Source organism: Anopheles moucheti, chromosome 2 (assembly GCF_943734755.1).
Source record: "Anopheles moucheti chromosome 2, idAnoMoucSN_F20_07, whole genome shotgun sequence".
Lineage (NCBI taxonomy): Eukaryota > Metazoa > Arthropoda > Insecta > Diptera > Culicidae > Anopheles > Anopheles moucheti.
In genome coordinates this window covers 52,622,394-52,644,629 of record NC_069140.1, presented here as the reverse complement: position 1 = coordinate 52,644,629, position 22,236 = coordinate 52,622,394, and the positions used below count along the sequence as shown (strand labels likewise).

The 22,236-nt window shown below is 46.9% G+C and overlaps 1 protein-coding gene across 1 annotated transcript in view; it reads right to left on the bottom strand.

Moving 5' to 3' along the window:
* Positions 1-22,236, bottom strand: part of LOC128298275 (serine-rich adhesin for platelets) — a 66,729-nt gene that overhangs the window by 31,773 nt on the left and 12,720 nt on the right. Inside the window, exons 3-4 of the mRNA XM_053034021.1 lie at positions 15,895-19,802; positions 3,549-3,722 (exon numbers count right to left, since the gene is read on the bottom strand). Coding sequence (XP_052889981.1) covers positions 3,549-3,722; positions 15,895-19,802 — 4,082 coding nt within the window. The remainder of the gene's footprint in view (positions 1-3,548; positions 3,723-15,894; positions 19,803-22,236) is intronic.

Here is a 22,236-nt window from a genome sequence, read left to right as displayed (position 1 = left end):
CGAAATTTAATTAACCTAATTTTTTCATCATTTCAACAACAGTGTTGTTCAAAAAAATGTGTAAAATAGTTATCTCATTTATCACTATTTACTTGGTACAGTATTTGCTAATAATTTGTCCGTTCAATGGTTAATGTCCTCACTTTCCAATCGTAAAAAGACAATCGGTGTAAGTTTCACTCCCAACCGTCATCACCATAACGAGTTGATCGGTTTTCAATTGACAAGTAGCTGTCTGCGGATTTAGCGCTTGGAAAGGACCTGAAACCCCTCGCGGAGCAACTTCTCTCCAGCTGCCAGCGACATGATGCTTGCATCCACGTGTCCGTGTCGTCAAGTTGATCTGTCTTTAAATGGAAAATTGCTTAGCAAACACGCGCACACGGTACGAGTTTTCTCTTCAACTTAAACAGAGTGTTCCACGCGCCCGGGCCCAGACAGTGGATCAAAATGTGGCCGCAAATGGACACATCATTTCTTCGGTACACAAAGACGCGCACGCAAAAGGGAGGAAAAGGTGATGGTGACGTGATGTCGGCCAATATCGACAGCACAAAAACCGGTGGGTGGGTGGGTGGTTGTGATAATTGCTCTTCTCCTTCGGTCGGGGAAATTGAAAACTCTTCGTTTAGAGAAAGATTTACCGCATAGTTTATTTGTGCTGCTGCTGCTTTTGCGTTGAAAGTATTTGCTGGACGGTTGCGAGTTGGGTTTGTTTTTTCTCTCTTTTGCAGCCTCTTCAAGGTTCATTAGTCTAAGCGACGAGACAATGGTTTTGGTTTGCAAATTGCACAGATGAACGACAAAACATGGGTAATGCTTGCAGTAACACAAGATCAAAAGTACAGCAGAGTGATGTTTGCACATGGGCTCTGTTTGTAGTAGCTAAACCGAAGTACGATAATAACAGTCTTAAATGGTTACTTTGTATTTTTTTCGGTTTTTTAATTTTGTACCAATAAAAAGCTGAAATATTATTGTTAAGTATTTATACAGCTAAACAAAAAGCCTTGAATTAAAAAAGATATAAGAACTTCTCAAAAGGTTTTTCTTTTTAATCTAAGAGATTTTTAGATTTTAAATATTTTGTAATATTAAAAAAAACATTCTCTATTCGAAACACCCAAGAACTAGCTATTTCTTTTAAACAAGTTCATGTGTTTATACAAATATGGTACGCACTGTAGATTTAAGGCAATATTAGTATCGATACAATACCGCTGGCAGATAAATAAAGTATCCTCACATTTATTATAATTATTTAATTATCAGATAGGGCGAAGGACGACATAATTTCCCCATAACGCCTTCAAGCCATAACCGTCCGAAAGAAAACTCATAAACGAAACGGTCTCAATTTATTCTTTGCCATTTAACACCCGAAGCCATGCTACGATACGATCTCTCGAATGGATAATCATTTCGCTGAATCCTCTTCTAAAATGTGGTCTCCATGCTTCCATAGAAGAGCCAGACATAAAGTACCACACCAGCTTCCCCGGCAGCTAACACCAACCAAAACCAACCGCGCACCCGATAAATGGCGATAAAATTTTCCCCAATATCAACCTCTTCGCTTTCCTTGGTAGACCAAAACGCTGCGCTTCGCCGCCAGCGCTAGGGCATTTTCCGGTGGCATCGAAACCATTGCATCCGCGGCAGCAATGCGTCCTCAACTCGGTTTCGTTACAGTACATTTGTGCGCGTACAGTCGACTGCGAACAAGTGCACACTACTGTCCGGGAGGGAGAAAATCTCATCCCTCAACATAAGGAAACGGAATTTTACACGCCGCGCCGTCTCGCCTGGTGCTGAATTTATGCTGCCGAGCGAAAAAGGTGGCCACAGGCAGCGACGTTTGGGGAGGCTGCGCAGGAGACAAGTCCAAACGCGCCTTCACTTGCACAGCACACCCCCCAGACGCATACATGGTGGTGTTTTTTTTTTTTGCGCTGAGCATATGTATCGATGGCGGTGCGGAAAACTGCGTTTCAACATTCATTAAGAAAAACCATCTTCCAGACGAGAGAGAAAAGAGACCGCGATCGATGGTTGTGAGCGTTGGATTTTGTTGCTGTTGCTTTTTTTTTTGTTTGTTTGAAGGTTTGCTTCCACAGTTCCTTCTTCTTCTTGGCGTCTTGCTCCGCTTTTCCTCTGTTTGTCTGCCTTACATCAAGAGTGCAGCATATGCGTGCTGAAACGGTTGGAACGGCAAATGTTTAGAGGGGGACTGGAAGGAAAAGGCCAGCGGGAGGGTGGTGCACAGCAGATGGGCTTCCACGATCGTACGATGGTGGAGCAATTTTCCACCCAACACACTGCTGGTGGCACAGAGAAGTGGCTAACCACTCAAAATATATGCTCAAATATCCACACCGCCGTTTGCTTCCTTTTCAGTAGCAACGCACCACACCACCAGCACACGCCACTCGTTGCCCGGCTTTTCCTTTCCGCGGGGCCATCAGCAAACGGTGCGCCCGTAATGAAGCTGATTTTCCGGCGACGACGTGTGCCACGTTACGCGCAAAAGAAGAAGAAAAAAAAACACACACACACAGAGAACCGTGAAAGTTTCACTTCACCAGCAAATTGCATGCCGAATCCCAAAATTTGCACCACGTCCCAGGTGGGGCGTTTATAGTGAACACACACACACACGCCGTGGTTTAGTGGCGTACGCTTGTGCACACCACCAGGAAGGAAAAATAGTAGTAACGAGTCGTAGCGCCGCCCGGTGGAGTGGTGTAGCGCTTATCACAAAAATGGAAAGAAACACGGCCAATGTTTGTTCGCGTCTCACACACGTGATCGTGATCGCAGAGAGTGAGCGCTGTAGGAGCGGCATCCAGGCTTTTGAAAAACTGTTTGCAAAACTGGCCACATACAGTGGGTGGGGGGGGGGGGGGTCAGGCGCGTTGAAACAGAAATATTTACTATTAGAAACGTTTGCTTGTTTGAAGAGAAAAGAGAATGATAAGAGCGAGCGCGGTCCATGTTGACACAACAATTCATAACTATTGGCAAAATAGCTTCACTGAAAAACTGGACATACCAACCAACAAAAACAAAACCTGCCGAATGAAAATTTTCCATCGCTTTTCTTTAAATTTTTGTTCATAAGAAACGGTAAATTTCATACCCAAACTTAGTTTTTTATTTTATCATTGAGCTGAGAAGTATTGTGGAATTTTTAACCGAAATTTGGCTATGGGAGGTTTGATCGAGGAGTTAGATTCGATCCATGGATGTCGGTGTACCAGACGGACCTCTGTTGTACTAGACCATTGTACCACACACGATTGGAACCCACAAATGTTTAACAAGAATGAGCGATCTTTCCTGAGTTTCGCATTATCCATTATCCAAACCTAATCCAAAACAGAATTGTTGTCATTGCCAAGACAGACAATAAAGTGCCTTCTGTTTTGTAATAAATTTGCTCAATAATTGAAACTAATTAGATTTCATAGCATAAAATGGTAAAAAAATAGCGTTCATCTTTCGGCCATGGTTAGTCGTCGTTCGACTGCAGTCTTTCGCACACTTACCTTATTACTTCTACTAGTCTTGTTTCTCATGCTCGATTTGCCATTGATCACGATGTAGGCGTTGGCAAATTCACCGTTGCACGGCGATGGTGGCCCGGTAGGCAACCCATCATCCGGATCGGTCGAGGTTTCTAGCGTCAGGTCACCCAACACCACGAAACCGGATTCGCCAGGCTGCAAGAAGAGAGATAAAATAAGTGTTTTTCATTAATGTTTTGCATCATTTGTGTGACAACAAACTTTAAACAAAAGAAGGAAGAGAGAGGAGGAAAACAAAAACTTCAAATCTTTCCCTCCACTGGGCGAAAATGCGAAAGCACCAAATTAACAACAAATTACACGACCACTTCCGCTACTTCCGCCGTGGGCGTTTTTGTTTTTCGATTCTTGCGAAGGAAAGGTGAAACACAACTTCGCGGCGCAAGTAAATTAGAAATTCTAGCAAAAGTTATCAAATGGCAATTAGTGCAATAAAAAACCAGCGCAAAAATAAAACGAGGTCACGAACAGGGTCCCAAATCCGACAGGTTTATCGTGCGGATTCCTACGTTTTAAGTATTTTCTCTCGCTCCACCTCCCTCCCCCTGTATCTTTTTGATTACGGGCGAGCCGAAGACGAAAATGGTTCAGAATCGCTTAACGCTGCTTAATGATGATGTTTTTTGCTTTCATAGTTGCTTCCGGTCATTGGAAATGAATCGCCAGTGGAAAGCCCGGCTCGCCTGAAGAAGAAGTGTCGGATAGTATGCTTACTGCCTAACGTGACACGATCAGATAAAGATTTGCAACAGCAAAAAAAAGTGGTTGTGAAATGACTTTTAATTAAAATGAAATTGGAACTCAAGGTTCGTAAACCGAAAACGGAAAGTACTACGACTGCTACCATCCTGGGGTAAGATAGCACCGGACGACGCGAGTTCAATTGTCAATCCCAATGAAACTCACCCGACCAACCCGACGAAATAGAGTGGTAAGCTGTCAAAACATTGATTCAAGCTACAGAATACAAAAAAAAACCAACAACAACACTGTCCATTCCGATCAACATTCGGCCGAGCAGCAGTTTGTCCATTTAATTTACCAGCAACCTCTTGCTAATGATGAAGCATGGGGGTTTCATGTTTTCATTAACAGAAAAAAAACGGGAAGCAAATGCTTTTTTCGGAAGGCCAGTAATAAACAAATCGTTCGTTTCGTGATGATTTCCCTAAGAGGCGTACAACAACGCGAGTGTGTGTTAGCATAATATCATCAAGCAAATGACCGTTTGTTTTTTTCGGTGATTCAATATTCTGCACTTTAAATTTTGATGCAAACACTGGTGTAGGGGATCCATCGTGTGGCAGCAATGGCGATAATAATTACCCATCTAATTACGCCACCTAAGGCACACCGGCCTGAAAGAGAGTTCGACGCAGAAGCGAAGTGAGTGTTGCTTTAATTAAGATGACATTCGGATTTTTTAAGCTCTGTTACGGTAACAATCGATGGCAAACGCAGTGCGAGTGAGAGGTGGAGAGGAAGTAATATGCCGCGGTATGAAAGGAAGGAAACGAACCGGAAACACATATTCAAAAATTGAAGAAAAAAATAAAACACGGAGTGTAACGAGCAGTACAAAATGTTAAAATAATTGTACGAGTTGTGTGCGAGTTTGCTTCAATTCAAACAGCACAAAAGAACACATTTATCGAATGAATTTTTCTATCTGTTCTTGATGACAAGGGGTGATTTATTAGCTGCAACTCCAGAACTACTTTTTAGGGCGTCCCAAATTGGAGTGCCCAATAATACAAAAAAACCCCCCAGACACCAGTTGTTTTCTTCAATTCCATCGATTCAAGTTTTAGTACCAATGAGAAGAAAAAAAACACCAGAACCAACACACAACGAATCAGTTGTTTGTCTAAGAAGTGTAAATAAAGCGTACCAAAAAAAAAAACACGTTCATCATCAGCACATTTTCGAATTGCGAATAAAGACCCACCACGCACACACGATCAAGTAAAAGCAGCATATCACGCTGTTTTGGTGTGAAGGTTCCCCCTACATTTGATGGCGCAATGGCAATTAATATTCATTGGCGTAAACTGTATTGTGCGCTACCAACAACACGCGCCAGCACCATTTCCCCTTTTGGCACGGCCACCGCCGCAGTCTTTGATGGGGAATGGAACAAAACAAATCCTACCTAAGGAGCAGCAAGTATGATCGATCGATCACCGCTGCATTCCATCGCGTAACCCTTTTAACCTTTTCTTTTTCGTAAACAAACTGTGGCCAGCTATAAACGTACCATGTACACTTTAGCTTTAGCGGCGGCAAGTTCACTTTGGCGAATGATGAACAGATGTTTACAATTTTCCCACTCGGCACAATCGCTGCCACAAAGCCGATCCACTAAGCAGGGAGAGGTGGGTTTGTATCTGTACCACGAATTAAATTGTCACACGTGACACTAGTTGGGTCTGAAAATGGCTTCCCTTTGAGCGTAGTAACGTCTTTTTCTTTGAATATATTGCCACTTTCCGATTTCCCTGCGATTTCCTGAAAACGAAAAAGCCAAACAATTTGAATGTTTCAGGGACACAAGTTTGGCCCTAGCACGAAGAATCCCACTAACACCGGTTATGGTATTTCAGTTAGTATATCAATACATTTGGTAAATAAAATTTTAGTAACAAACGTAATAAATAATGCAACCTTAGGTTAGGTGTACATGCGCCTTAAGCTCTTCTTGTCAAGTAATAAAAAATAGCTAGAACTCCCTTGAACATATGACCCACAGTGGGTTAAATATTGCGAGGATAAAAACGCCATCCAAAGCTGCGTGGGTGCTCATAGCGCATCGCCAATTGACCGTCGACTCCATCTGCGATGGATGGTGGACGAATCAACCACACCGGTCACCGGTCACACGAACGTGACTAATGTTTGCGCCTCCGTGGCCACGGTACAACGTGAACGAGTGATCCGCGCCAAATGGTGCGAAAGCGTCCGATAGCACATAATAAATAGCCACCGATGGATGGAGCTATAAATATTATCTCCCGGGCAAAGCTGTTGGACGAACACGCGTAAAGAGTGCAAAAAAGTGAGTGGTCCGATAATGTGAGCTAATGGAATTCGTGTGTTGGCGGTGGCGGATTTTTGCGCTGTAGAATGCTAGAACGGTGCACGATGCGATACGCAACACGAACACGAACACTGTTAAAAATGGTTCAAGAACTTCGACTGACAGCGTACTTCAAAGGTCGATGACATACGAGATAGAGACCCCGGGAACTGATCCAGCTACTGAACGTCAAAACTTGTGACGAACGTCTAATCATCTCAATTTAAAATGGTTTCCCGACTCGTCAATTTGCTTGCGTGCGGTTGCTTTGTTGCGATCGCGCGTGCGACATTCAACAAGATCTGCACGAAAACGATAAAGGGGCAAAACAAAAAAAACGGTGAGGATAGAAGGGAAAGCTCATGATCGATGTCATTGTCCTCCTATGATCGTCGATATCGCTGCTGCTGCCGCGGTGCGTAGTACGGTACCCTGATCATTAGCGCACACCTGGGAAGGTAACGGGAGGGGAGGTGGTGGGGGCTGTTGGGCCAAGAGGGGCAATGTCAACGAACATGCCGCGCGCTGTGACTAAGCGGCACAAAGGTTGTCGTAAACTGTGATGTGAGAAGTTTTTTTCCATGTTCCACGCAACATGCTGCTCGTAGTGCAATTCACGTTCTGAGCTGCCATAAAAGCCATAAAATTCGGCTTACTATTCGCGGCAATAAACGTGTGTTTTTTAAATGATTTTGGTAAACAAGAGGAGAAATCAGAAAAAGGTCGATCAATTCAAGTGTCAAGCTATGATCTGGATGTTGTGGTTTTGACATTTTAACATAAATATCAAATATTCTAAAATAATTTGAATAAACTTATAGCGCTTGTAAGTTAAGTTCACACTGAATTTAGATATTTGAAGGCTGTCAAAATTATATTTGACAGCTGTCAGATAACGCATGACGTTATTTCTGGTTTTTTGCAAAACATTAAACAAATCATAAGAATATTTAATTATTTAATTTAAAAAAAAGCAGTAAAGCCAAGAATCAGAGCGTATTATAGATTTATTGGACGTTGCATAAAACGATGGTACTAAAGCCTGCACAGACTTCCCTTCATACCTCATAAAAATTCACCCCTGCCACACAACTCCCCCAACCAGTAGCTCCCCCCTGCTGCCAGACAAAAAGGTCTGTGGTGCACATGCTTCGTGTGCACAGTGCGAGCTCATGAGCGCGATATGAAATAAGTTCAAGGCAGTTCGCGACCCCGTCCGTCATCCTTCCCTGCTATCGCGCGCCTGCTTTACACCCCTCCCGGAGGGGGGCTAGTAGGTTCCGCTAGCGTTCTCGTGCCTTCGGAACTGGTTGCAGCACAAAGAGCCTTGCGGATCGCTGTCGATGGTGATGTGTGAGCCAGAGCTACCCTCCCATAGTTACTTGCGCTTTTGGATTCGTTTTTCCTCATCCATTCGATCGGTTCGTGAGAGTATTTCCGGCTTCTTCCCACCAGCAACACACACACACAGCTGCTCGCACCCCAAAAGGGCACGGCGGTCTCTGCGTACGGTGGTGTTTTGCGAACGCTTCTTTATTGGGCATAAATTTGCACCTCGTTGGGGCACTGCGTTGAGGCACTTACAACCCTCGGCAGGCTCCTGGGATTGAAGGGGTGACCTACAGCCCCGGGAAGTAAAGATTCCCCCAGTGAAGAACTTGACACCGGCAGGCTTCGGGGAAAGTCTTGTAGGGTTTCTTTACTTGGCAATGCTTCACTACATGCTCTGCGGTCAGTTTGCGAACCAGACGAATGGTTCGACAAGTTCGACAGTATATCATTATTACCTGGTTTGTTAAACAACGCTTACGGGCGAGGAAACGTAGCTTACTCCGCCGCGGTACCGAACATTTGTGCTCTAGGGCGCCGTAATCGATGCGTAACTAATTCCAAAATTTCATAATAATATCTCACCGACCTAGGACCGGCAAGTTTGCGGGGACAGAAGGAGCAACGGTGGATTGCAGCATGGAAAGATTATTGTGCGTAACGGCATCGCCGCGTGTACTACTAAGCACACATGAATCGTCAACCGGAAGGACTGAAATCACTGCGGACAATTGCGGCAATAGTTTCCTTGTGGTTGTGGGTGGCACACAGTAGTGGCATACCGCTCGTAACGCACTGTACCGAGCGAGCAGGCTCTTCCAAGCGTAACGCGCGGTTCCACACAGGGGGCGGCGTTGAATTTCCCCCCCGGCATAAGTCGGTGGTGGAGCGCCTAACCGCCCCGGTTTCCTATGTGACAATGTCACGTAATCGTAGGAACTCTCTGCTGGATCAGTGCGTCTGCATACTGTCGTCCATCGTGGAAAGCTTCACACACGGCTAGTTATTTCCCCTTTTTTTGGAGGTAGACAGTGCATCATACTCCAACCACTATTCCCTACAATCGATACTCGCGTGTTTGCGCAATACGGTTAGCGTAATACATTGTTTAACTTCTACAAATGGAACAAGAGTACGAAAGAGCGAACCTGAAGGGAACCTGGAAGGAAAAAACACGAATCGACAAGACGTTTTATTTACAGATGCCTCAGAACCCGCAAAACAACAATGTTGCAACATAATGTTTAATTATGGTGGGCCCTTAACCATTGGTGATCAACTTCTTACTGATTTGATCAAGCTCCACCAAACTCCAATGGCGATCGGCAGAATGGAACAAATGACAAGCGCTGCTGGATGAAAGTTGTCCTGCTCACAATGGGGACGTGAAGGTCCCTCGAGAAATTTCCAGTTTTTTACGTTTTAAATTAAAATGTTCAGACGATCGCTTTCAAAATCGGCAAAGGCATACTGGTGACTACTGCTAATGTCCTTGAAGATCGCGAAAAATGACAGCTGCCATTGGGGCGAAACTGGCCCCACAACACAGCAAACAAAAACCTCGACTCAGAATCCAAAGATTCCAGTAGTTCTTTCAGCCAGGTTGGCCACATCCATATGAAACGAAGCAATATTCAACTCCACCTCCTGAAAGAAGGGCGCGCATTGCGCTTGTCGTAGTTTCGTGTGCAGTGTTGACCGTTTCCCATGCTGACGGGGAACCGTCGCGCCATGCGCTCTTTTATTATATATACGAGAATCTTTCGATAACCGGATTCGAATGTTGGTCGACGTAGAACAGGTTTAGAGCCGCCGTAGCTCGTTGGTTCTTTGTCCAACGCTACACGCTCGGCAACAACTCAATTTTCACCACAAGCACAACGATAAATGCGAGTTGGCCTTTTAGATTGTGCAACGCGGCGTGTGAGGCTGTGTATAGTGGTTTGCTAAAATAAATAATTGCAAAATAAAGCAAGTGAAAGGTAATCCGGAGGAAGAGGCGTGCTAATGGGCAACAGGAAGCGGATTCGTAAGTAAGCATCTGATAAAGGTAAGCCGGGATGATGATGGCTGTAAACACAACAACAAGAGACCCCAGGGCGCATGAAGAAACTTCTCTCTCTGCGAGGTAATTGTTAAGTGAATGGAATTTCTAATTACAAAATTCGAGAAGCTCCAAGTAAGTAATCATCGTGGAAATATTTACCATTTCCCAACTCCAAGATACATTAGTTAATGTACCTACGGGATATAGTACCACTGAGTTTCATCAACATTTCGCAATTCTCCATCAGAAAACTATTCTCCGAAATCTCTTGCACCCCATTCTACAATTTTCCTGAACTCTACTCTGCTATCTCTATTTTATTTCTGCACATAAGCGCCGTAACATCGCTGCGAATTGCCAATTCGCAAACCATCCACTTGACCCAACGGTAGGTACGAGAAAGGAAACGAGATCGTGTCTGACGTCCGAACACGCTACCCATACTCCTATTCCGAGGTATTGCCTCTACGGCTAACTTCCGGTCCAGAGTATACGGCAGACTGGTGGCTGCCGGATGATCACCGGAGCTTCGAACGGTTCTCGAGTGATCTTCTCCAGTATTCCAGATGGAAAATGGAAGCGTACGAGAGGAACGCGGATAATCGCACACAGTCGGAATTTGAGTGCTCATTTTCGGTTATCGATCTCGGGGAAAATCGACTCTCCCGTTTTGCACTCGCCCTGCCCTACCCTCCCTGCCCTTCATCAACCGGGGGATACGAAAACGGAAACGTCAAAAGGCAGACAGGCAACGTACCCATCGTGGAGATTATTTTCAACAGCATTCGCAATCAAGCAGCGAAGAAGTACCATCTTAATCTGTATCCTCTCCAACGATCGGCCCTGGGTGAGATACCTTGCAGCACCCAGTCATCGTACATTAGCGCACCCAGCGTCCAGCCAGGGCGAAATGAGGCACACGGCATCTCGTACTCGTTTCTGGCCACTCTCGCACTGAAAGGGAGGAAGAAGCTTAATGTTGGCGTGTGGAGTGCAATGAAACGCAACGGTGTGGGGATGGCGATCAACTCCCCATCACGTTCGGCAACCCGACCGATCGATTCGGTACCGGGGCAGTGTTTTGCACTAACGCAGTCGAAAAGCGTCCAACTTAGCAGAGAAAAAGGGATTAAACAAGCACATTCGCTACCGGTTGCGAGCCGAGAGACAGCGAGAAGGTGTGTGGTGGCTCAAGGGTGACCCACATTCGATGGGAAAGAATGTGTGTCATCGTTCCTTTGCTGCCAAAATGGATGTTCTCATATGGAGGAGATGTTCCGAAAAAAAACAAACCCGTACAGGGCGTGATTGCTTAAACATTTTACATATTTTTCGTGGCATATTCATTACCAACCGAAACGGTCGCAGACGCAGCTTCCGGATGGGCCACAAAACTCAAACACTTTCTAATTTTCCTTTAGAAGAAAGTAACGAAAAAAGTACACTTCTAGTTTATGATAATTAACAAAACAGGTGCTAACGCAATCAAACACTGTTCTAGCATCCGTAGTGCACGAACTCTACCCTCCGGTATGGGAAAACTTTTTGAGCGTGTGATGCACATCAAGGGACATCAGGGGTTTGTCGTTTTATCACCCTAACCACACCCGACTCGAGACACACTTGACACACTCGAAAAACTTGATGTAGCTGCGCCATTTGCTCCATCAATTAGGCTAATGACAATTATTGACATATCGTATACGAAAAAGAAGAAACAAAAACTGGTGGAGCTCGTTAGATGACATTTGGGTTGCAAGTGGTTGGATCTACACACCGTACGACTGTTTACACGTTTTAGCGTACCGTCTACCAGTAGCAGCATATGTTTATTGCTAAACAACTGGTTCGACTATTTGGCGTAGGTTCATTTATCTTCGCTCATGAAACTCACTTTGTAGACTCGAGTAACAAACAGACGTCAGGAGTACCTACTACGCAGTTTATGTAATCGAACGGGTTACATCTGGGGCGATTAAACAGCGCTATTGGCCGCTATGCAGCGGCTAATCAGCTCGCCCAGTTTCAGTTGAAATATCGTCTGTGATGTGTTCTAAATTGCAGCTATACTACCGGCAAAGGCTTACTGAGGGAGTCCAATAAGTCTTGTTGACGACACTGTCATGTTGTGCCATATTTCTCTGCTCTATTCCGAGAAATTAAAGGAAAGATAAAAGTTTTAAATAATACAAAAGCGAAGAAATATGAAAAAATAAATTGCAAAAGTAATTAAATTTCCCTGCCTCACACAGCAGTGGTGAGTCACCGAAAAAACATCAGACTCTTGCCGAATGAGCGAAAAATGTGCTGTTGTCTAGCCAGTTCGACACGATCCTAAGAATCGCTTCTATTAGCACGGCGTAAACGTTTTTCCTCACACTGAAGCGTTTATCTCGATAAGTCATCGAACTACCGCCCAACGTTTGATGCGTCATGGTGCGAAGGTTTATTGTTCATTACTCATACTCAGGGGTTAACGTAACAACGTATCGACTAGAACGTGCAAGGTGGCAGCGGGGGAATGATGGAGAAAAATTACTAACAACACGGCAGTGTTTTTTTTTTCTCTTTCATAATTGCACAAAGAAGATTGACATTGCGTTAATCTACTTTGTCACTTTGTGGGAAAATCCAAGGCTATGTCATACGTATCTTGACGCTGTGCGGAACATTAGTGTGGAAGACGAGGGACGGAGATAAACAAATGTGGTTTTTTCGTTCATAAACATCTTCTCCCAATACAATTCCAAGCGCCATTTAGCGTAACGAAAGTGAATCTTTTGCCACACCCGTCCAAGGCATAAGCCGTTAGGAAGATTTAAATATTCAAATTCTAACCCGCTCAGCTATGCTACAAAAATGGCGCGCACCAAACAAAAACTTCAAACAAATTCCAATGCTTCCCCTGCCCGCCGTTGGCGACAAAACACATTTGAATGTTTGTGATAAATTATTCATTTCGCGATTACATTTTTCCTGCGGTCGGGCCGTAATGCGAGTGAGTGGAATAACTTATTGGCTGTGTAAGGTGCGATGCGGGACCAATACGCATGAATGATGGAAACGCATCGCAAAAGAACGAACCTCGGCGGTGCCAGCAGACGGACATCATCCCGTCAAACTGAGCCCACCAATGAAAGGGACTCTGGCAGAGGAGTTGAACGTTGGTCGGAATGTGTGCAGAAAATCTAAAATGCAAATCAGTAGCCTCCACCGGGGACATCGGGCGATGACGATTTGCCACAGTGCTTCACATTTCGTTCGGAATGCGAAGGATTCTTTCCAGGTGTGGAAAGGTACAACAGGTAAACGATCATATTTCACAACTAGCCAGTTTGTTGCCAAAAGGTCTCCTTGGGTACTTATTGGTGGTTGCTTCCAAAGTCGTGCTCCATCGGGACTGGTAAAACTCCCCAAACAAACCTCACCCTTACCGAACGATGATGAATCGTGACGGAGCGATGTTTGCACACAAAAGCATCCCTGCACTTGGCTGTGTATTTGCAAAGTGGCAGCTGGAGACGGCGTTCAATTTTTGCTCACGAGAATGTAGTGCGCGATGTGCTGTTTCTTGGGAGCAATGCCCGGGAAACCCTGCCTGACATTTGCATTTGCAACTACGACCACGAGTGTGCCGCGGTGCAACGGCAGGCCCGCATAAAGGAAGACCTTTTGCACCACAGCTTTTGCCAATGTGAAAACCCTTTTAATCAAACGATCGATCTTGATCGTGAGTGTGGTTTATCAAACCGAAGCAAGCCAATGGCAATTTGACAGCGGGTGAGCACAGTGTGCAGTGTGATACAGAATAGGCGTAACCTTAGTAACCTGTGACAACGTATAGAAAACAAGCGTATTGCAACACTGCTGTCTATAGCAACCATTTGTCCCAGTCTTGTTTTATTTTACTGTACAACTTTTCTGTTTCCTGAACCTTCCACTGGTGTCTGGCGTAGTACCGTAAACAACAACCATGGACATCATCTGCACCATCTGCTGGGAATCGCTGGAATGTGGGCGCATACTGGCCACAACCTGTGGTCACATCTTCCACGAACAGTGCATCGTGCACTGGGCCATGCGGAGCGACTGCTGCCCCGATTGCCGCAACGAACCGTCCTTCCCGATGCGCAAAATACATTTTATCTGGCAGGAGCAGCTCGACAGCCAGGAGGCGCGTTCGCCCGACACGAGTGTGCAAGATACCAGCTCGAGCGAATCGGATCTGCCGCGGAAAAGCAGATCGGCGCGGTGCGTTTCACTTGGCCTTACACCACAAAGCACAGCGCAGATGAGTCCTGTCAACTCGCAGAAATCGATGGAGTTTGAACTGGATCAGCGATCGGACGCTGGTGACGGTGGTTGCCGAGTATGCAAACGGTTTCACTTTTTACTGGAGAAAGCCATCAAACTGAGAACACTCGTAACGGAGTACGAACAGGCACACCGAGCGGATTCTGCCAACGGAAGTCCAACGCCATCGAAAAAGTTAAAGCTATCGGTGATTTAAAGCGCAGACACAGATAGAACCAGTCGCATTCAAAATTAAACGTTGATTGATCTGCTAATAACGCTGACCGTGACAGAAATTCATATGAGCCGCCAAAAACTGCAAGGTAACGATAGGTAGAGTAACCTTTAGTTGTATTCTGTCATTTTCGTTTGTTTTGACTTTATGTTTTTGCTCTTTTCGTTTTTCAGCGCGCAAGAAAGCATCGATCCCGGAAGTGCGGTGCAAGAATGAATCAACCACACAAATATTTTGGACGATGCTGCCGGGGGCAAAGTGTGTGTACATAAAGCGTAAGAAATAGACGCCATCAAAGAGTCAGCTTCAAGCAGAATCATCTTTTTTTTGCTGTGTAAATTTATTTTTTAACTCAAGCGCCGAGAGCAGATTTCAACATATGTGACTTTCGCTCATTCGCTCGTTTTTTTATCATGAAGAACACTTATTTTGTACTTAACAAAAAAAAACATTTTTGGTAGTTCATTTCACCATTCCGAATCGGTCTCTTTATGGCAAAAACTGGTAAACATATGTCAACTAAGCCACATAGTAGCTAACCATATACCAGAGACATCCATTGAAGAGACATCTTTCAATAAAGAAATAAAAACGCAAATAATGTTGGGTTTATTAGATAATCTTGACCATCGTTTCGTAACAACTGAGCTCAAAAATTCGTCTAATAATCCAATGATTAGCCGCATCTCCTCAATGTCTATTTTCGTCCAAAACATGTCAACAAGCACCTCGCGGATAGAAAACATCACATCAGCACGAGGAATTAACACAACCTGCACGTTCCGGTTTAAAGTAGACCAATCTGTTGTGCTGTTGAAACCAAGAGCTACAGACTCACATCTGCGCACACCCTGTGCAGTGTGGGTCTGTTATCACCTCCATCCACGAAATCACAATGACTGAACCCTAATCAAGCCGCCGTTTTGCAAATTCTACTGATACAGCACGCTTAGGGGAATGTTTCCGGTCGAATAATCACGGTATGAATCATCGTGACGTTACGTTTACGGCAAAGAAGGTGCAGCTCGGCATTGACCTATGGAAGCGGCACGCATACCAAGCCACCAGCAAAAATTGGCTATGATTTTGCTCTTGCTCTTTCTGCCGCTGTAGACGGGACCGAATTAAGCACCGAGGGAAACAAATTTAGGTCGATAAGATAGGGCAGCGTCGCACGATTGAGTCAATGTTTGTGATTGAGTGACCCAAGCCACCTCTTATCGCACGGGCCAGGATACTGCCAGGGAAGTAAGATTTGTAATATTACATGCACACAAACGTAATCCCATGCGTATTATCAGAGGCGCGGAATGGAACCCGAACTTACCTTGGGCAGCTCTCTCGGGCGTGGCCGGATGATGACACCATCGTTCTCGATGTAGTCCGGCACGTCCTTGCGGTCGCTGAAGTTAAACACCATCGTGTTGGTGCCGTCCTGCTGATGGTTGGGCGGTGGTTTCACCTTTTTGCGTGCCGGCACCAACCCGGCCAGGGGCGACTGTCCAGCAGTGGCCACCGCCGTCACGCCTGCCCCACCCGCCCCACCCGTACCCCATTTGGCCACGAACGATGTGGTACTGTCAGGGACCGCACTGATACTGTTGTTGGCGGTGGTCTGTTTCGCAACACCACTCGCACCGCCATGATTCGGATTATTCGCACTAGCCACTAGCACACCACCAACACCACCGTTGCCGGTCGTCGTACCGGGTCCAGCATTGGCCGGCGGGGCCGAACCGTTACCGTTGATGCTGTTCGGGCCGGTCGACGCCGGACCGGCGGGTTCACCACTCTTTTCGCGATTGATTTGATTCTTTTCGATCTCGCGCCGCGTCAGGGATGGCGCGACCGACGTCGCGGATCCAGCAGAATCGGCACCACCACCACCACCACCACCAACACCACTCGCGACGACCTGTACCGCACTAGAACCGACAATAGCACTGCTATGATGATTATTATTTCCACCACTGTTCGCACTGTTTGGTGAGGTTACGCTAGCTCCCTCTGGCGGTAGGCGCCCGTTGACCTCGATCGGTACCGCCGACGAAGCACCGTTAGCCTTTCCGGCGAGGCTTTCGCGAGACTTCGGTATGGGTGGGGCGGGTGGTTTGGTGCTGGGAGCAGCCACACCACCACCTCCGCTCCCAGGAAGGTACGATTTGACAGCTCCATTGAATCGGAACTGCGTCGTAGTGCCGGCACGGGCAATGTTCTCCATTGCGGTGCGCGAAATCTTCCGCACCGAGCGCTGCTCACCGTCGGTGTCCTCTTCCTCCTCCTCCTCCGCTTCGTCGTCGTCCGCGTCGTTTTCGCTGCCACCCGCCGGATTATCCCGTGCGTCTTCGCTCTCGCTCGACTCCGGATTGACCGTGTAGGATGTGGTGTTGCGCCGTCCGCTACCGTTCTCTCCGTCCACGTCGTCGTCGTCGTCGTCGTCGTCCTCTTCCTCTTCGTCACTAGTAACGTACTCGAGGTTACGTCGATCGTGCAGCACCGACGAGACGGTTCCGTTCGCAGCTCCAGTCGGCGTAGAGGTCGCCAGATGTAGACTGCCAAGCTTGCTCGTGAGCTGCTGGATAGAAGGCGAATCGCAAATTCCCGACGGCGATGACGACGCTAGCACCGCTGCCGTCGGTACTGTTGCCGTTGCCTCCTGTGCTGTATTGCTGCTGTGCTTGTGTTGGTGGCCACCGTCTGACCCTGGAGGCAACGTCGCCGATGTCGACGTCTTCGTCGATGGCGGTGTCTGTGTCGTGCCGTTTTCGTAGTTGTGGTGATCGCGCACCGTACTTCCATTCTTGAGTGCGTTCGTCTTCGCGTCCGTCGGGTCGGATTGCGTACCCGTCGCGGTTCCCCCATCACTACCGGCGCCCCCGACGCTGCTTTGCATGTTCTTCGCGAGTGCGACACCAACACTACCGTTGAGTGCGGCTGCGGTCGTGTGTTTACTTCTCGCCGGCGGTGACGGTGGAGTGGATTCCATCGTGCCACCACCCATCGGTGGCGGTTTGTTATTGTTTTTGACAGTTGCACCGGGTGCGTTCTTTAGGTTGTTGACAGCCTCCAACGATTTCGGTGTCGGGGGTGGCTTGGCTGAGGTGGCCTGATGCTGCTGCTGCTTCGGACTAGCGGTGCGTGGCTTGATATTTGGCTTCTTGGGGCTTAGAGGCGGTTTCGGATGGGTGATCGGTGGTTTGTCACCCGGTCCGACCGCGGAAGAGACGGCAGCAGCCGCTGTTTGCGCACCGGCCGTTGCCGAACCGGAGATGATGATCGAACGGTAGCTAGCCACCTTCGTTGCTACCTCGCTGCCACCGTTGTTGGTTCCGGTTGCGCCACGGCCACCGCGTCGGTTTGCATTTGCCTCGAAGATCTTCATCGTCTGCTTGACCACATCGGGCGGTGGCCGTTCGTCGGCATCGATGATCGAGGTCAGCCGCTTCGGCTTCGGATCGCCCTTCTCGCGCCCGTTGATGATCTTCTCCTCGATCGTCACGCAATCGCTGACCAGCAGCGGCAACTCCGATGCGCCACCCGCCCCACCAGCGGTACCCTTGCCGTTCATCAGCATCGCCGTCGGTGAGACCGAACTGGAAATACCGTTGGTTGTGCCGTGCCCCTCTGTACCAGCCGGAGTTGTCGCAGCCACCGTCGTCGTTGCCAGCGCGATCTCGTCCAGTATGATCACATTGCTGCCCACCTCGGCGGAGGACGACACGGCAAGGGCCGCTGGCGCTGGTGCTGTCGCTATTGCTGGTACTACTGGGTTGGTACCGTCCCGCTCCCAAGCCTTGTGATCGTAGCGCACCAGAGCCTCGACTGAGCGAGCACGCTTGAGCAGGACCGCGTCGGCACCGCTAGCACCACGATGATGCTTGGTGTAGCGATTGTACTCGTTCTTCTTCTCCACCTGGCGGCTCGCTCGCGTATAACTGTTTTGCACGCCGCGCAGAAACGGTGCCGTCTTGACCACTCCACCACCCTGCTGCTGCTGCTGCTGATCGTCCTCTTTATGCTGCTGCTGCTGAATCCACGGCTGTTGTTTTGGGGCGAAATGGTGTTGCTGCTTCTGGTAAGGTGGCTGCAGAACTACCGTTGGATGAAGCTGTTGCTGCTGCTGCTGCTGATGATGGTTATGGTTATGGTTATGATTGTTGCCGTTTCCGTTGCTATAGTGTTCGCGTTGCGGCAGCTGCTGCTGCTGCTGTTGGTGGTGGTGGTGATAATTCTGCGTTTGATACTTCTTCTGCTGATGACCGACACCACCACCGCCACCCGTACCCTCACTGCCGATCGATTGTTCGCGTTCGCTCAGATCTTCACTCTCTTCGTCCAGCAGGTTGTTGAGGCTGGTCGCACGGCGCATACTGTTAAGCGACGGGCGCTGTTTGGTGACGGACTGGCGCAGGGCCAGGCTGAGATAGCGGCAGCGCAACCGTGACACGATCCCGGGCCCGTACTTCAGCTCCTCACCGGCATCACCGATCGCACCGATGCCGCCACCGCCTCCTACCACACCACCACCGGTCGCATCCAGGCCACCGCCGAGCAGCGTGTTCTTTTCGTAGACGACGACGATCTCCTCCGCGGCCGTGGCTGCGACCATCTTCCTTGCTGCGACGCCGTCCCTCGAATTGGGTTGCTGCTGCTGCGTTTGACCGTTCACACCGGGCACTACCGATTTGCCACTGTTGTTGTTACTGCTGCTACTGTTGCTCACCACGACGGCACTATTGCACACGGTGGACGAACTTTCACGCTCGACGATCACGCCACTATTGCCAGAGCCCGTGCGGTTCGTTGCGGTTACGATGGCAGCACTACTGCCGCTGTGTTCCGACCCGGCATTGGAATGCGAATGAGCTCCGTTAGCCGTCGGGAGCGACGTTGGCGATGGTCCACTTGCTGTCGGCTGCACCACTACGGCTTCACTTGCTGTGGCTCTTGCGCCACCACCAACACTACCGCGATGCGGCTGCTGGTGGTGGTGGTTGTTGTTGTTGTGTTGCTGCTGCAGATGTTCATTCGCACCATAATGAACTCCGATGAACGATCCGGGCGTCGTCGCTGTCGGTGATGAAACTGCTGGTGGAATCGTATCATTATTGGGGTTCAGCTGTTGCGTGAAGTTGTGCTTATCGTGCTCGTTTTCCACCTGGCATGAATGGTGCAACGTTTCGCTGTCCGGCACTGTACCATCGAGCGGGGAGCTTGTGTTTATGGAGAGGGTATCTACACACACAGCCACAACAGAGTGAACGAAACGAGGAAATAAACAAATTCCATTGCGTGCGCGAATGGTGATGATGAGGAGCGCACACACAACATATGATCGATATGTACACACATAGAGAGAGAGTGCATTAGGATGGTATTAGTGATCGCATCAACCGTTCAAATTGGATACATGTATTGTAGGAAGGCCCGACCCCCGGTGCGGATAGTTGATGATAACGACGTGTGGTGGGTGCAGTAGGAATTTTTACACACAATGACGAATGTCGGACGCAGCGAGGAAACGAGATAATGAAAGGGAAGAGGAAAATAAACAACAACGAATAATTAGTTAGGCGATAACACAACGAAAACACATATCTGCTATAAACTACCCGAGACACAAACCATATACCGGATACCTTCGTTAAGTTACAATTTATACAACACCAATACGATAACATAGCTATATTAAGTGTTTTAAGTTTGTTTGTTTACCAAGGTTTTCATTTAACAGCCAATATAAGAAAATAAGATTATTTTTAGAAACAGTACCTTAAATCTTCTTTATATGTATACCATATAAAATACACTAATGTTTATGATTTAAAATACGACCAATTTAAAATTCAGTGCGTCCCCCAAGGTTTTAATAACTAAACTTAACAAACATTTTAAAAGGTAAACAATGATGCTACAATTGCAATAAACCAAACAGCCATAATCGAGTGAACAAAAGGGTTATTTTTTATAGCACACGATCGTTCCTATACTTCACGTTCGTTCAACGCAATGGTGGGGGTTTCGGTACAGAATACGATCATTTAAACGCAAAAGAAATGAAGTGCACAAGCCAGTTCCTATAGGCGAGTGGGAACGAGATCGCAAACACGCGGGAAAACGAGAAGCAAAGTCTAAACATAAATCAAAGTACCGCTGCCCGAGTTCATTGCCTTCGGAGCACAGGGCACTGGAGCTGCTGGGCTATGGCATGGTAGCAGGTTCATTGAAACGATCGCGATCGTTCGCCAAGCGAGAGATAGGTATTCATTTACGGATACAAACTAATGAACACATAGCGATACGAAGGAAAACTCCTTAACACTAATGGAGATTATCAGAATTCTTTGATGGTGTGTATTGATTCTCGCGTACGACTTACGAAAGATTTCAATGAAAGCGAAGATGGAAGCATTTCGTTTAAACAAAAAAATTCTCATTTTTGTGGTTTTATCCATGGAAAAAGAGGATTAAACTACAGTAATATACATTGCAAATGATCGTAATGTCTTCGGCAAAAGTTCAATGTGGCATTCGCTGTATGGAAATCGCTCTACGTAGAACGGTTTATTAGGATCCGTAAAAAACCCGTAAACAACAAGCTTATTTTCCCATCCGTCCAACGTTGCATGCTGAATGATCATATGCCTCCGAGGTCTCGATATTTGGGGAAAATGTAAGGGAAAGGGACAGATAAGCAGTGTAATAAAATGGAACTGGCAAAGAAGCATCAGTGCGGCGCTATCGCTCACTGTTTCTGGTTCTCTTTCACGAACAATAGTGCATTCTTCGGTTTTAACGAATGGACTAAGCTTAGATCTAATGAAGATCCTATTATAACAACAACGGTGACCTTTTTCGTTAATGAAATGCTTAATTTTAAACCGTTTCGTGCGCCACAAGCTAAATAAGTGGCAAAAGGGAAAAATAAACATTTATAAATATCTTTCGATTGGTAATTCAACTGTACACCGCACTGTGCGGAACTCGCACTGCACGGCTCGGTAAAAAGTGTTGAGTAGACAAATAAAAGTGCTTGCGCCCGGTTTAAAAACTCTACCAATCCATTCCAATGCGACAAATTGCATGAAAGCTTTTTTGTAGTTTTTGCCATGCTTAAGGAAAGCAATGGAACAAAACATCCGATTAATCGCGTGAGTTAATGCGTTTTTTGCACTAATGTATATGTAAGCACGATACACAGGCCCGCGTTTTGCATTTGACATCCTTTCCCCCGCTCCGTTTACGATCCCCCATCCCCGTGTGCCGTGGATTCCGTTCCAACCATTTTGGTGCCAAGAAAAACATTCCAAAAAACAAAACGAGAAAAAACTCCGATTGATATTTCGCGAACAAAAAGTGTTCCGAAATGGTAGAAAGCAACCAAAAAAACGCGAATTTCGTAGCCAACGTACCGGATAAACACGTTTTCGATGAAAATGATTGTTTGGAATTGTCTCTCCACAGATCGTCACACATCTTGTGTGCATAATGCTATAGATGGTGGCTTTTTTTAAAGTTCGTATAAATAAAAAAAAACCTCTAGGGGCGTCGTCGGCGTCATCACATTTCGACTCATTTGGTCGATTATTGTCACTCGGTTCAGCAACACTATCCTAGCGTCTACATTTGCATATGAACACATCGAGCAACACAGTGAACTACCGAAAGC